Source organism: Oryctolagus cuniculus, chromosome 3 (genome assembly GCF_051225735.1).
Source record: "Oryctolagus cuniculus isolate XC-2025 breed Fujian yellow rabbit chromosome 3, ASM5122573v1, whole genome shotgun sequence".
NCBI lineage: Eukaryota > Metazoa > Chordata > Mammalia > Lagomorpha > Leporidae > Oryctolagus > Oryctolagus cuniculus.
Genome location: NC_142869.1, coordinates 133,649,630 through 133,663,822, shown reverse-complemented (window position 1 = coordinate 133,663,822; position 14,193 = coordinate 133,649,630). Strand labels below are relative to the sequence as shown.

The 14,193-nt window shown below is 36.6% G+C and overlaps 1 protein-coding gene across 8 annotated transcripts; it reads right to left on the bottom strand.

Annotated features, from left to right (window-relative positions):
• Positions 1 to 684: 684 nt before the first annotated feature.
• Positions 685 to 13,603, bottom strand: LOC149127520 (uncharacterized). Of its 8 annotated transcripts, none has more exons than XR_016231279.1 (3): positions 12,394 to 12,524; positions 10,686 to 10,746; positions 685 to 932 (listed from the first exon to the last, which is right to left on the bottom strand). XR_016231279.1 is itself a non-coding variant. In XM_089328743.1 (3 exons), the coding sequence occupies exons 1-3, from the start codon at positions 12,462 to 12,464 to the stop codon at positions 8,253 to 8,255; spliced, it is 372 nt and encodes a 123-aa protein (XP_089184869.1). In that variant the 5' UTR covers positions 12,465 to 12,524; the 3' UTR covers positions 8,199 to 8,252. The 8 variants fall into 8 exon arrangements, 1 of the variants encoding a protein (XP_089184869.1); XR_016231281.1 differs by lacking the exon at positions 685 to 932 and adding an exon at positions 2,195 to 3,008; XR_016231278.1 differs by lacking the exon at positions 685 to 932 and adding an exon at positions 3,141 to 3,334.
• Between the last annotated feature and the right edge of the window lie 590 nt (positions 13,604 to 14,193).

The window sequence follows — 14,193 nt, the reverse complement described above, 5'->3', positions numbered from 1 at the left end:
ATGTCTGCAATTAGAAGTTCTTACTATGATACTTTTAATGTCAAGTTTATCTACACAATAAAACAAACTCTGACTTCAAATTTATTTAATAAAATTAAATCATAAAAACCTATGTATTCAAAGGCAGAAATGTGGAAAGTGATAATTTCAATTTTTACAAATTTTTACTATTTTTATGCTCTATAATTTCCCAATTATCCAAATTAAGTTCATACCTCTGATTTTAGGAAAGGATATACAAATAAAATGTAAGTTGTATCACTAGTCATGACTACTTCAATAACAAAATTTGGAAGCATATGAAATAGTCTGCTATCTTTTGAAATTTTGGAGGAATTATGCATTTATATCTTCAGCTTTCACTAAAATGTATTTGGAGCATTTTAAGGCATTTCCTTTGTACATCAGATTTGGATTCTAATCACTAGGAGGAATTTTCTTTACAACCTTTATATTCTCCTTATTTACCCATTGAGACTGTTTCAACTGTTTTTCTGCTTGATGCCACTCATTGATTTGTGACCAGTATGGCCAATATGATAAAATTTAATGTTCAAAGCATGTTTAGGAAAAGTATTTTCTGAAATTACACTCTATAGATTACTAGAGAGGAGAAAAGAACCACTATATATTTATAAATATAAAAATAAACAAAATGAATCTGTTAAAATATGATCAGTTTGTTTTTGACAAAAATATGAAGACCATTCAATGATGGAAGGATAGTCCTGTGCTTGCAATGGTGGCATCCCATAGTAGAGTGTGAGTTTGAGTCCCAGCAACACTTCTTGCAATCCAGCTACCTGCTCATTTCCCTGGGGAGGCCTGCAGGACACCACAAGTACTTTGGCCTCTGAACCTTATTTTGGAAACCTGGATGGAGTTCTGGTCTCCTGGCTTTAGCCTGGATTAACTTCAGCCATTGAGGCCACCTGGAAATCAAATCAGCAGATGGAATCATCTGTCTCTCTCTCTTTCTGTCTCTCTCTCTCAAATAATAAAGAAATATTTTTTAAAAATCTTTCCAACATAAGGCATAGGAGCAATTGGATATCAATGAACAAATAATGGAAGTAGATCTCTACCTACCTCATAACACATACAAAACATTAATTCCAAATTGCATTTACTGTCTATTCAGCAACCCACATATGTGAGGTAAAACCATAAAACTCTTAGAGGAAAACTTAAGGGTAATTCAGATCTTGGATTTGGAATGAAATATTTGATACTAAAAGCATGTGCAGCAAAAAAAGAAAAAAACTAAGTTGTATTTCATGTATGTTTAATAATTTTTAAACATCAAAAGATATTATTAAGAAGGTGAACAGGAACATATAAAATTGGAGACATTATTGACGAATTATATACATGACAAGACTATTTTCTCTAGAATATGCAAAGAATTCCCACAACTCAACCAGTCTCCACGCCCTGCACAAAAATATGGACAAATATCTTGAACAGATACATTTTTATAGGCAGAGAAGCATGTGAGAAAGTTCTCAACATCATTAGTTGTTAAGGAAATGCACACTAAAAATAAAATTATGTACCATTGACATCTAGTAAAAGAGTGATAAATAAATGAATAAATAAGAGTATTGATAAGGATTTGTAATCCCCCATTCTTTGCTAGTGTAAAATGATACTGTGGGAAAATTTGAGAATTATGCAAAGAAATAGATATAGAATTACTACATGTCTTAGAAATTCCATTCCCAGATATGAAAAATAGGTACCCAAACAAATATATATACAAAAAATTTCACAGTAGCACTATTTATAATTGCCAAAGATAGAGTAATCTTAATGTACATCAATCGATAAATGAGTAAACAAATTGAAGTTGTCATATACACATACATGGGGATGCATACATTTTATATGTATGAATAAAACAGAATATTATACATCCATAAAGTAAATGAAGACTAATACATGCTACAGCATACATAATCTTCAAAAACATACTTAGTGAAAGAATCCCGAACCAAACATTACATGTTGTATGGTTTGGTTTGCATTAAATATACAAGATAGGTAAATCCATAGAGAAAAAGAGACTGGGCTTATATGAGAGTGAAGTAGGGAATAACTACTTAATTAATATGGTGTTCTATTCAGAGATGACAAGGATGTTTTAAATAAAATATATTTGGTGGTTTCATTACATTGGTAATGTACTTAATGACACTGACCTGGTCATTGTAATTGGCTTAATGCAATGGGAATTTAATATTAAAATAGTTTTACTTACAGAATTATATTAAGGTTGTTATTACTTTAAACAGTTAATAAAATTTTTGAGAAGTAATAATAGTCAATATGAACAAACACTGAGAAGCCACACTAATCCTAGAACTTCTATACAGGGCCCCGTGCTGTGGCATGGTGGGTAAAAAAGGTGCAACCTGCAGTGCTGGCATCCCATATGGGCACTGGGTCGCGATCCGGCTGCTCCACTTCCAATCCAGCTCTCTGCTATGGCCTGGGAAAGCAGTAGAAGATGGCGCAAGTGTTTGGGTCCCTGCACCTGCATGGGAGACCTGAAAAAAGCACCTGGCTCCTGGCTTCAAATCGGCTCAGCTCTGGTGGTTGCAGCCATTTAGGGAGTGAACCAGTAGATGGAAGATCTTTCACTCTCTGCCTCTGCTACTCTGTAACTCTGTCTTTCAAGTAAATAAACAGGCCGGCGTCACGGCTCACTAGGCTAATCCTCCACCTGTGGTGCCAGCACCCCAGGTTCTATTCCCGGTTGGGGTGCCGGATTGTGTCCTGGTTGCTTCTCTTCCAATCCAGCTCTCTGCTGTGGCCCGGGAGTGCAGTGGAGAATGTCCCAGGTCCTTGAGCCCTGTACCCCATGGGAGACCAGGGGGAAGCACCTGGCTCCTGGATTCGGATCAGCGCGGTGCACCGGCCACAGTGCACTCTCCGCGGCGGCCACTGGGAGCTGAACCAACGGAAAAAGGAAGACCTTTCTCTCTGTCTCTCACTGTCCACTCTGCCTGTCAAAAGAAAAAAAATAAAAATAAAAAAGTAAATAAATAAATCTTAAAAATATTTCATACAAACAATATACAGGAAATAATTTTTTCTAAAATGTTTATTTATTTATTTATTTGAAAGTCACAGTTATATAGAGAGAGGAAGAGACTGACAGACTGAGAAAGCTCTTCAATCTGCTGTTTCACTCTCCAGATGGCCACAGTGGCTGCAGCTGGCCCAGGCTGAAGCCAGGAGGAATGAGCTCCATCCAGTTTTCCCATGTGGATGGCAGGGGCCCAAGCACATGGCCATCTTCTGCTTCTTTGCCAGGTGCACTAACAGGGAGCTGGATCAGAAGTGGAGCAGCAAAGGTTTGAGTGGGCTCTCATATGGAATGCTGGCATTGCAGGCAGAGGCTTAACCTGCTGTGCCACAATGCCAGCCGCAGGAGAGAAATTTTAAGTATGTTTGCTTGCAAGAAAAATGCAAAGTGAATTAAGCAAAAGTATACAAGGAAGGACTCCCTGTGAGGAAACAGAAAGAATGAAGTTACCCTGCAACAGATCCTTGTGTTTGTACAACAAGATGTACATAAATAACAATATTTAATATAGTTTTGAGTTTTTTATTTTAACTTAGTATTTCTTGTAATTTATTGAGAGAGAGAGAGAGAGATTGATTTTCTCTTGATCTATCAGTTACCATACAAAATTCCTAGAAAGAAAGGATATGGCATTTGTGGATTTATCCATATGGAAAATGTTTTAGTAAAAGTGATCATGGAAAAGTAAGAAGAGTTTCATGGGGTAGGCATTGGTACAGTCAGTGATTAAACCACTGCTCGGGATGCCCACATCCCATAACAGAGTATCTGGGTTCAAATCCTGACTCCACTTTCCCCTAGCTTCTTCTCTCTCTCTCTCTCTCTCTCTCTCTCTCTGCATGTGTGTGTTTGTGTGTGTGTGTAAGTGAATAAATGAATAATATTTTAAAATAAACTATTCTATCAAAAACACCCACAACCTAGGTTCATTTTTATCTCCAAATTAAGGCCTCAGGAATTGATAATATAAGCTGCCCAAACTACGTAGTTTTTGTGAATGATTAAGTGATTTTTGCGTGTGCGTGCATGCATGATCACACGGAAACACAAGAAAGCAGCAACTTCCATCCTGTTGAAGAACCTCCTAAGCACTATACAAATTGACTACTGCATCATTTTTTTCCAAGAAAAAATATTAAGTCAACCTAGAAATTGGCACAGATGCAGATATAACAGTCAATCCAGAGACGATATATGAGAAGACTTAGGTTAACTCCTTAGAGAATTTTAGCAAGATAAATTACAGGCTTCCGCAGAATGCATTAGATATATGTCAGCCGTCTGCAGATGCTTTTAAAATGAAAGCCTTGTTCAAAATGAGGGATCTGTTTGATACTAAAAGGATGTCAAGCAATACCAGTTTGTTCTGGAATTTCAGATATCACTTTTATCTCGAGGATGGGAGCGGCTGGCTTCCTGGAAGATGAGTGTTTTTTGTCAAAAACATTGTTTAAAATTATGGAAAGAAAAAGAACAGTACAACATATTATTGTTCACCATATGACAAACCTTATGTCATTAACATTCTTCAAATCATGTCTCCAAGGAATGTTAGTAGAAAACTAATGTAGAATACTGAAGTACATTTTTAGGGGTGAGAGATCACAGAACCACAATTTTATTTGTCACTATGGTTAGAACATTCTAACAAGGGAGATCTTTTTTTCTGGTAATAATCTACCATACTAAGAATCTATTTAAAATGCTAAATATTTTCAACACACACATATACAAAAAAAAGAAAAACAGGTCTTGTCATGAATTTTAAGCTATAAAAGCAAGATTGAAAATGAAAGGAAAAGACCACCTAAAATTTAAGTCATACGTTTTTAGTCCTCATTTTTTTCAAATTCTCATTGAAGTAACTAACACAAAGTATCAGGGAGAAGTCTGCATTGCAAAGTTAAGCTAAGAAGAAGATTAACTACATTCCAAGCACAAATTACATTAGTTTGTATTGCTATGTAACAATTTACCACCAATTTAGTGGCTTAAAACAGCATTCATTTGCCATCTCACATTTCTCTAGTCCAAGCGTGACTTAATGAAATTCTGTTTTGGATTTCACAAAGCCCAAGTCAAGTTTCCAGATTCATGTATTTGGTTCAGTGCCTCAGTTGTGGTTTGGAATCCTTGAATCCCATATCTCAGTGCCTGAGTCAAGTCCTGTGTTCTATGCTTTCCATCTAGCTTCCAGCTATTGTACATCCTGGGAGACAGCAGATGATGGCTCAGGCACATGGGTCCCTGCCACCCACATGGGAGATCTGGATGGAGTTTCAGGTCGCTGGCTTTGGTCCAATGCAGCTATCACCGTTGTGGGCAATTGGGGCATGGATAAGCAAATGGAAGATTTTTATCTTTCTTTTTGTGTCTCTTTCTCTCCATCTGTCTATACAATAAAAATTAATTAATTACAATTTAAAGTTAAGATTCAAGCCGGTCTGTATTTCCTTGTGTGGCTTGTTGTCTTCTTCCAGCCTTATTCAACTAGCTAGCACAATTCAGTTCCTTGGGATTGTAGGAGTCTCAGCTCCTAACTGCCATCTGTATATCCTAGACACCCAAGCTTCTTTACAGGAAGATTCATATTGTAGCAACTTGCATTATACAAAGTCATCAGTAGAATGTACATCTTAGGCTTCACTTTCTTTCAGGGAGACCACCTGATTAGGTCAGTGCCGTGTAAATCTCTCCTTTGATGAACTCAGAGAACTGTAGCATTGTCTTACACATGATATTCCAACATATAAATAGGTCTGGTCATTCCAAGAGAAACACAGATGATTGTGTGATCTCTGTATTCTAGGGGATGGGAATTTTTGAGGCCATGTTAGAATTCTACCTGCTATAGAGGTTACTGAGAGGACAGGTGGTCAAGACAACATTTTCTTTGATTTTGAATGACTCACTGATCTTGAATCAACTGTATTTGAAAGACTGAATACAAAACATAGTGGTACCCATTAGCATTTCTATTAAAGGGCCACAAATGAGAATACTGAAGGGAAAAGGATCACTAACAAATGTACAATATGTTAGGAGTAAAATACACACAGAGATGATTCTCCAGTAGATTTCATAACTTCTTTATAATATAGAGGACATAACTAAAAAGGTGAATCATTTTAATAACACTTTTTTCTTATTTGCTTAATAATTAAAATCATCTGGGGCAAGCATTGTGATCGAGCAGGTTAAGCTCCACTTGTAACACCTGCATACCTTATAGGAGTACTGGTTCAAGTTTGGGCTGCTCTGCTTCCAATGCAACTTCCTGCTGATGTGCCTGGGAAAGCAGCAGATGATGGCCCAAGTACTGGAGCCTCCCTCTCTCACCCATGTAGGAGACACATGGAGTTCCTCTCTCCTGGCTTCAGCCTAGCTGAGCTTAGCTGATGGATTTTCTCTTTCTCTCCCATATATATGTTTCTTTAAAGAAAATTAACTACTATCATATTCCATGTGATAAAATCATTAAGTAAACTGAAAGTTGATCTTTGTAAAATTAAGAATAGGAATGGGAGAGGGAGGAGCAAGAAGGGTTGGGGGGGGGGGCGGTTCCTAAATTGGTATACATGAAATACATTAAGATTGTATAACTGAAATAAATTAAATAAATAATATTTTAAGAAAGATCCCCAGGATTATATGTCTTATTACTAATGCCCTTATTTTGACTCAAACAATGCATCTGGCAGAGAATTAAGAAAAGGAATATTTATGTTCCAATTGTATATTTTTTGTATATTATGTTGGGATTCAATGGGAGATGCAATGGTTGTATATTATGATTAACTGTAAAGAAACTTTGTATAAAATATCTTTGCAAATACTTTAAGGCTTTAAATTGTTAAAAAATTCTTTTAATTCTAAGCCTATTAAATTTGCCTCATTCTTGAATAAGATAGATCCAACTAGCTATTTTAACTATATAAATAAATAAACAGAATATCAGAACACAATATATAAACATATTTAGGGCTTAACATGACAGAGTAATAACATTTATAAAATAAGGCAGCTCCAAAAAGACAAATAGCATATGTTTTCTCTGATATGCTGTAGTTAATATAGAATACAGAAAATACATAGGAACAAAGTGAACATCTTGTGGTTGCATATGCTCCTGTGGAACAGTGGTCTTTCTGCTTTTTACTTGTTGAATATTATTATTAGAGATTCATTAAGACTGTGCTTATAGAGTGGAGTGAAATTACATTTTTGCAAAAATTTTAAAAAAAAGTAGGGGAATTGATGGAGGGAGAGAGGAAGGAGGGAACATAAATACATGAAATCTGTTCTTTTGATATTAATAAAATTTTTTAAAAAAGGCAAAATAATAAAATTCAAAACAGCAAAAAAATCAGAAATACCAAAACAAAGGTAAATTCCTCAAACTAAAGAATAAAAAAGTAAAAAATAAACATTTTAACAAAAATTATATTTGGATATGGGTAGAGTTAGAAACATTAATAAGCAAATGGGTTAATACATTTTAAAAACACATAAATCATGTTTAAATAAAACCTTTCAATCATTTCATTTGGAGAGAAATGAAGCCATCATTTCTATCATCTTACAAATCCCCTACCAGAAAACAACTATTGAATTGCCAACCATATTATATTTGTTTACAAACATCTCTTTATAAAAATTAAAATTATAGAAGGTAATAGAATAACCTTCTATTCTTTATTTCATCATATTAGAGAATCAGAACTACAATTTAGATCTAAAATAATCAAATTTCTAATTGTCAAATGTCAATTTCAAATGTCTAATTTGTTCAAAATGTCATATATCTAATTTTGTATTAGAAGAGTTAACATCAAATAATGGTAAGCTCTTCAAATGAAACCACTAGGTAAGATCCCTGCATGTATATAGATATAAAATTATCGGTATCTATTAAGATTTTCCAAAGAAAGTATTCTTAAGATATAATAATATATGTTAAAGTCAGTCAGATATATTGAAAACTGTTTATCCCAACATCTTCTGAAAAATCCATAATACAATTTGGACATGATATTGAAAAGGTATCACAGCTCAAATCTGTGAAGTGAAGTCTGATTTCTCATACGTCCCTACCAGTTTGGCCTTAACACGGAACAGCTCTCATGAGCAAGAAGAAACCAATAAGTATAAGTATAAGCCTCTAATGGCAATATAAATTTATATCCTGGGCCAGGGAGTAAAATTTTTCCAAAGTTCCCAGCCCCTTCAAGACTGTGTCTCCAAAGTCGATTCTGTGAACGCCATGGTAAGGAGGAACAGTCCCTGGTTCAGCAAACACTCTTGCACAAGCTGCAGGAATAAGCTTACAGAAGGGCCTCTCATGAAACAATTTTGCTCCTCGTAGTTTGATGGTGCCTTTGTAGTTTGTAGAATGATGACTCTGTAAGACAGAGATAAGGTCCCAGGCCACAGTTCCTTTCATCCCCAGAGGCTGCCTAGTGGCATACGGAGACGGCATTGGAAGATCATCAGTAGTAATCAAATTGGAATGATTATTTTTTACTTTATAGGAAGGCTATACTCTATTTTAATTTTCTAAGAATCTATAGGGCTTAGACAAAGTCAACTCTTCTGAAGGATTAGATTCTTTTTGTGGTTCTTTATTGAACTAATTTCAAAAGGCTGTTTGATTTCCAAGCCACAGTTTCTGTATCGTTGTTTATACGCAGAATGATTTATCAGCTGCCTTGTGCTCCTCAGATAAATTTAAAAACCTTTCCCCATAAGAAGCAGAGCCTTATTTTTAACAGAAATAATTGAAGAGGCACCAGGGGCTCCTTGAGAGCTCTGGCTGTGCCATTGCAAGAACACCATTTCCTGAATCAAGTCAATAAGAGAGCAGCATGAGAAACTGTTTCTGAGCAATATAATTTCGCACAGGAACAAGCTGATACCAGGTAATACTTAGAGTACTCTGTGATCTTCAGAAGGGGAGAGAAGTATAGAACTTGCTGTTCCTACACAAGTCCAGTTGTTTGCCAGCATTGTTTAAGGCTCTGTAGATGATTCCAATTATCATGGGAAAACAGCTAATTCCCTGCTCGTTGAACTCTCTCATGATACTACACAGTAACAGTTTAATCTATCGTGACAAATCCACAGTTAATTTATGTTATTTGATACAGCAACGATAGCTGCCTTGGTGTGGGAACTAGATGCACTAACAATAGCCGCACTCATCTTCAAATACTTGGGTGTGAATTTTGTGAATCTTTTATTGCAGCTATTCAAATGGGCAAGTATGTACTCTAAATATGACAAAGACAATCAGTTTATTTGAACAAAAATGTAATGTTTTGTAACAAATGGATCAAGGTAATGAAACTGTTTCTGTGTATTTAGTTATCTATGAGAAGGAAAAAGCACCTTGGAGACAACTGGTATTGGGAGCAAGCATAAGGAATACACGAGTAGTAGTAACATTCTAAAGCCACAGCTGGAATCACATTTGTTTTTAGTGACTCAGGTGCATAAGCATAGGCAGATCTTCCTTTCTTGAAGATCATGCCTTGCACAATTTATTTTGAAACTTGGTCCATTTCTTCAGTTCCCTTTCTTTCTTCAACCCACATTTTCTTCTTTTATTCTTGCCTATTTCACTGTAAATGTCATTGCTGAAAGCGAAGTTTGTGCAATGAAAAGTGGTTATTTTTCCTCCTCTAGGTAGAACTGTGACTTTAGAGTGGCACTATAGAAAAAATTAGAGATACCTTGTTTGAGATCAAAGAAAATTGCTTTGGAACATTTCTTAATCAGATTCATTAATAGTACAATGTATTAAGAACTAGCCTTAATACACATTTCTCAAAAGGTAGGGAGGGAAAGAGGGTAGGAGAGGGAAAGAGGATAGGAGAGAGAGAGGTGAATGGATGGTCGGAGGAAAGGATGAAAGGAATATCATTATGTTCTAAAAATTGTATCTACAAATCACATTGAATCTGCTAAAATTAAAATTAAAATATATACAAAATAAATAGCTTTTATATCTTTCTTTGCAGACAAAAGTGGTAATGAATTATAAACTTTATTTCTTTATTAACCTGTTTTTTGCACCAAAAACAACAAAATAGTTTACTAAGGAATAATGAAATTACAGCATACACACGGGATCTAAAAGTAGAAATTTCACAACTACTTCATACTAATCATCTATGAGATTACACTATGTTATCTTTTTAAATATATCAGCTAAAATTTGGACAAATGCTTATTTTATTTTAAAGTAAGATATTATTTTGCATTTTAATTGACAACACTTTGTGTTTAATTCTTTATGATAATCTCATGGATATTTTTTCATTCTTAAATAATCATATATATTTATGTACAAATAGGAACTAAAATGGATGACAGAAAACATATTGTAAAAACTCCAAAAGACTTCTTGAACATGGAAATAGAAATATGAATTAGTTTCTGACCAACACAATGATAAGTTATGTTCTTGTTTCAGAGGCCTTAGATCAAACAAACAGAATGCTCTACTTCTTCTCATACTCTTGCTTCTTCCTCATGAGCTGTATGCCTCTATATTAGAATAAAAATTAAATCATTCTGTAGATTCAAAACTTACCAAGAGAGTGACTCGGGAGAGCTCCAAGATGGCAGAATAGGGAGGGAGCTCACTGATAGTCCTGGAAAAGATAGTTTAATAAATTGGGGATAATGTAGTCTCAGGGAAGAGTTAGGGAAAAAACTGCAGAGGAAACTCCTCCAGAATTAGTGGGACACGGTGGACCTATGTGGAGGGCATGATTGCCACAGCTTTGGGACCCCAGCCACCAAGTCTACACACCAGCACTGGAAAGGGAAGTGAGGCGAAACCACAGTAGCTGAGACATTGGTAGGAAAGTGGTAGGAAGAGCCTAGAGGGAATGAGGCTTGAAGCCCTGTGGGGGAAAGTACACCAGCCTAAATAGAGGAGAGAAAAATAAATAAATAAAAGGGACCAGTAAGGACAGGATTCTCTCTCTCCACTCACATTACAAAGGAGGGAAAGACAATAGAGCAGGTGCCATTTTAGACATATGTAACAGCTGCGCCAGCTCAGGGCTGCACTTGCCCACAGCCAAGCAGAAAAACCTGACTCTGGTGGGGAGAAATAACAGGAGATTAAGACCAAGTGGATGTGTGGAGCTTATGAACCAGGGCTGTGAAAAAAAAAGAAAGAAAAAGAAACAACTGAGGGTGTGTGGAACTCATGGTGTGGCTGAGACATGAGTAGTATCAGTGGGAGACCCCACAAATTCAGGCAGCTTTGGCTACCTGATGAGAGACATTGCAGGGGAATCTGAGCTTACACTGAGGACTGCACAATCCTTTGTGTGGTCCTTGGGACAGAGCAGACAAACATTATACCCACTGGGGCTAGCGTTCAGGCACTGATTGCCATCAAGGAGAATAGCTCAGCTGAGTGGAATTAATTCCCTTCTGAATAAAGAGAGAGAGAGAGAGATTTACCACATCAGTTATAATAAAAACAGCATGGTACTGGTACAGAAACAGATGGATAGAACAATGGAACAGAATAGAAACACCAGAAATCAATCCAAACATCTACAGCCAACTTATATTTGATCAATAATCTAAAACTAATTCCTGGAGCAAGAACAGTCTATTCAATAAATGGTGCTGGGAAAACTGGATTTCCACGTGCAGGAGCAGGAAGCAAGACCCCCTACCTTACACCTTACACAAAAATCCATTCAACGTGCATTAAAATCTAACTCTATGACCTGACAGCATCAAATTAGTAGAGAAAATTGGGGAGACCTTGCAAGATATGGGCACAAGCAAAGACTTCTTGGAAAAGACCCTGGAGGCACAGTCAGTCAAAGCCAAAATTAGCAATTGGGATTACATCAAACTGAATCGTTTCTGTACTAAAAAGAAACAGGAAAGTGAAGAGACAACCAACAGAATGGGAAAACATATTTGCAAACTATGTAACTAATTAAGGTTTATTAACCAGAATCTAAAAAGAGATGAAGAAACTCCACAACAACAACAACAAAAAAAAAAACCACTTAAGAGATGGGCCAATGAGCCGTGGGACACTCCAGACCTGCCGGAGCCGCAGAGTCTGCAGACAGCACTGGAAGGGGAGGTGAGCTAAAAACCTCTCTGTAACCTGAGACATTGGCGGGGAAAGGCAGAAAAAGCCTGCAGAGAATGAGGCCTGAAACCACATTGGGGAAAGTTCACTAGGCTGGCTGGAGGAGAGAAAAAATCGAATAAATAAGGGGAAGCTGCACAGACATTTAGCCTCTCTCTCCACTCACCTTACAAAGCTGAGCAAGACAAAGGGCAGGCGCCATTTTACATAAGTAAAGCTGTGCGTGTCATTTTGCATATGTAAAGAGGGTGTCTCTCATTAGCCAAGCAGAAAAACCTGACTTTGGTAAGCAAACGAACACCCACAGGGGCCAGATTTCATACATCAACTACTCTCAATTACACTCAGCTGTGTGGAATTACTTCCAAACTGAGTCAAAAAAAAAAAAAAAAAAGAGAGAGAGAGAGTGAGAGCGAGCAAGAGAACAATCAGGGTGAATCACCTTTGGCATACCCTTAATCCTGTAGAACCAGAGCTCTCTGGCCACACCCATCACAGCCTCTAAGGATCCATCAAAAGCAGACAGTCCTCTTAATCTAGAGTCACAGTATAACGAGAAAAAAACAAAGAATATCTCCAATATGACAAACAAACCCAAAAGCCGAGGTGACAACAAGGAAAACACTATGACGCCCCCAAATGAAATAGACACCCCAATTCAAGATTATGAAGATGATGACATAGAAGAAATGCAAGAAGCAGATCTCAAAAAATTGATAAGAACATTAAGAAGTTCTCAAAAACAAATTCTCGAACTACAGAAATCATTAATGGACAAGATAGAAAATCTCTCATGAAAATGAAATATTAAGGAGGAATCAAAATGAAATGAAACAACTAGTAGAACATGAAACTGTGATAGTGACGAGAAATCATAATGAAGTGAAGAATTCAATAGATCAAATGACAAACACATTAGAGAGCCTTAAAAACGGAATGGGTGAAGCAGAAGACAGAATATCAGACTTAGAAGACAGAGCACAGGAAAATATACAATCAAACCAAAGAAAAGAAGAGGAAATTAGAAATCTAAAAAATATTGTCAAAAATCTTCAGGATACTATTAGAAAACCCAACATTCGGATTCTAGGAGTTCCTGAAGGCATGGAGAGGGAGAAAGGATTAGAAGGCCTCTTTAGTGAGATATTAGCAGAAAATTTCCCAGGTTTGGAGAAGGACAGAGACATCCTAGTACAGGAAGCTCATAGAACCCCTAATAAACACGACCAAAAGAGATCCTCACCACGACACGTTGTAATTAAACTCACCACAGTGAAACCTAAAGAAAAGATCTTAAAAAGTGCAAGAGAGAAACGTCAGATTACTCTCAGAGGATCTCCAATCAGACTCACAGCTGACTTCTCATCAGAAACTCTACAAGCTAGGAGGGAATGGCAAGATAAAGCCCAGGTGCTGAGAGAGAAAAACTGCCAGCCCAGAATGTTATATCCTGCTAAGCTCTCATTTGTGAATAAAGGTGAAACAAAGACCTTTCACAACAAACAGAAATTGAAAGAATTTGTTGCCACTGGTCCAGCCCTTCAAAAGATGCTTAAAGATGTGTTACACACAGAAACACAGAAACACGGTCATCAATATGAAAGAAGGTAAATGAAGGAAATCTCACACCAAAAGATCACAGGAAGTTCAAGTCATATATCAGAAAATATCTTTGGCAAATGGCAGGGCAAAGCTACTACTTATCAATAGTCACATTGAACATTAATGGCCTGAACTGTCCAGTTAAAAGACACTGATTGGCTGATTGGCTTAAGGAACAAAACCCATCTATTTGCTGCTTACAAGAAACACATATTTCCAATAAAGATCCATACAGACTGAAAGTGAAAGGCTGGAAAAAGATATACCATGCCAACAGAAATGAAAAAAGAGCGGGCGTAGCCATCTTAATATCAGACAACATAAACTTTACCACAAAAACTGTTAGGAGAGACAAAGAGGGGCA